At 63.3% G+C, this 1,546-nt stretch overlaps 2 protein-coding genes across 2 annotated transcripts; both read right to left on the bottom strand.

The window, feature by feature from the left end:
* Positions 1–117: 117 nt before the first annotated feature.
* ACA1_176520 (uncharacterized protein) lies at positions 118–363 on the bottom strand (the record flags this gene model as incomplete). Its single annotated transcript, XM_004338079.1, has 1 exon — positions 118–363. A coding segment is annotated over one exon (246 nt), but the record flags the coding sequence as incomplete, so codon positions are not given.
* A 41-nt stretch (positions 364–404) lies between these two features.
* ACA1_176510 (uncharacterized protein) lies at positions 405–1,524 on the bottom strand (the record flags this gene model as incomplete). The annotated part of the gene is made up of 4 exons (XM_004338078.1): positions 405–553; positions 660–947; positions 1,158–1,278; positions 1,369–1,524. Coding segments are annotated over 4 exons (714 nt in total), but the record flags the coding sequence as incomplete, so codon positions are not given.
* Between the last annotated feature and the right edge of the window lie 22 nt (positions 1,525–1,546).

Below are 1,546 nucleotides of genomic sequence, written 5' to 3'. Positions count from 1 at the left end.
TACATGCGCCGTGTTGTGTGTGCGTGCGTGCGTGCCTACGGTAGTGCGCTGAGTGCCTTGCGTGTGCGTGTGCGTGTGTTGTGTGTCGTGTGGTGACCGCCGTGACGGGGAGCACACATTGCACGCGACATGCAGGGGCGAAAAGTTCAGACCGGCTTTGCTCTCTTGCGCGCCCAACTCCAGCAATCGCCTGGTGGTATCCACACCGGCGTGCTTCACCGCCAGCAGCAGCGCCGACATGATGGGCCGGTAATGTGTGGGTGCATTCAGCAGCTCGTCGCACATGTGACCCGCAACAAGGAAGTCGAACACTCGCCGGTTGTTCTGGCAGCACGCGACCTGCAACGCTGCTCGATTCAACATTATGTATGACATGTGGTGGTTCGTTATTTGCAACCACTTCCTCATCGGTTGAATAGCTGGAGAGAGGTTGTTTGTTTACCGGTGTAGCCGCGTGGACCATAAGAGAGCAGCAACTGACGATACCTCTCCTGGCTGTGCTCTTGGTGGATCTTGGCCAAGCGCGCCATCAGCGAGACGTGGCCTCCCTCCGCTATTCAACACACACACACACACACACTCACACCAAATCGAGAGAGAGAGAGAAAGAGAGAGTCACCGATAGCGATGACAAAGGAGGGAAAGAAGAGAGCGGGTACCGGCCCGGTGCCACAGGGTCTCGGCGCTGGTGCCGCTTCCCTGGAGCAGGGCCTCGAGCGGGTCGAGCGGGGTGGTAATCGCCGCCGGCGGCTGTGCACCGTCATCGGATTCGGTCTGCTGTGTAGGCACCACGAAGCGCAGCAGCACGCTCACGGTACCCAGAGAGCCCCGGCGCACGGCCGCGATGACCATGCGGGGCGGCACGGGCGCGCCGTGGGCGCACATCAGCTCCATAATGCGCTCGTCGCCGGAGCCGAGGGCGCCCACCAAGAAGGCGTCGCGCTTCTCTGGCAAGGCGCGCTGGTGGCCAGAATGTGGGCCAGTGCTGCGTGGTGCCCGCAACTGATGGCCCACATCAGCATCGCATCCACGTTTGCTGGCCTCTGATATCTGTGCCCCGTGCGGTCGTGCGTGTGTGCGATTGTGCGGTGATGTGAGTGCGGTGTGCGTGTGCGGTCAGTAACAAACAAGCCTACGGCACACGCACACGTGAGCACGCGTGCTGAGGAGGCCGCACTTGTGGAGGAGACGCGCGGAGTGAAGGCAGAAAGTGCGCTGGTCGAAGCTCTTCTCCTTGTCCTTGGTCGGCACCGGCCCGCCAAAGTGCCGCTCGTGCACCTGCTCGGCTCGCCCCCCCACACGCTGCTAGTCAGCGCAAGCAGCGCGCGCTGTGGGAGGATGGGGCGCGAAGGTGGGTGAGTGAGGTACCTTGCGCCAGAGCCAGGGGGTGAGGGAAGACGAGGCGGGCGACAAGCTCACGAGGCTGTGCCACTGGCGGCACACGAGCTCGGCTCGGGCGAGGTCGTCGGGTGCGAGCCAGCGGAAGACGCGCACGGCCACCTCCTCCGGCAGCCAGCCCCCGAANACTTGCGCCTGCTCCTCTTCA

This window comes from Acanthamoeba castellanii, assembly GCF_000313135.1.
Source record: "Acanthamoeba castellanii str. Neff unplaced genomic scaffold scf7180000084743, whole genome shotgun sequence".
NCBI lineage: Eukaryota > Discosea > Longamoebia > Acanthamoebidae > Acanthamoeba > Acanthamoeba castellanii.
Note: the sequence above shows the minus strand (reverse complement) of the source record. Positions and strands in the feature narration are given on the sequence as shown.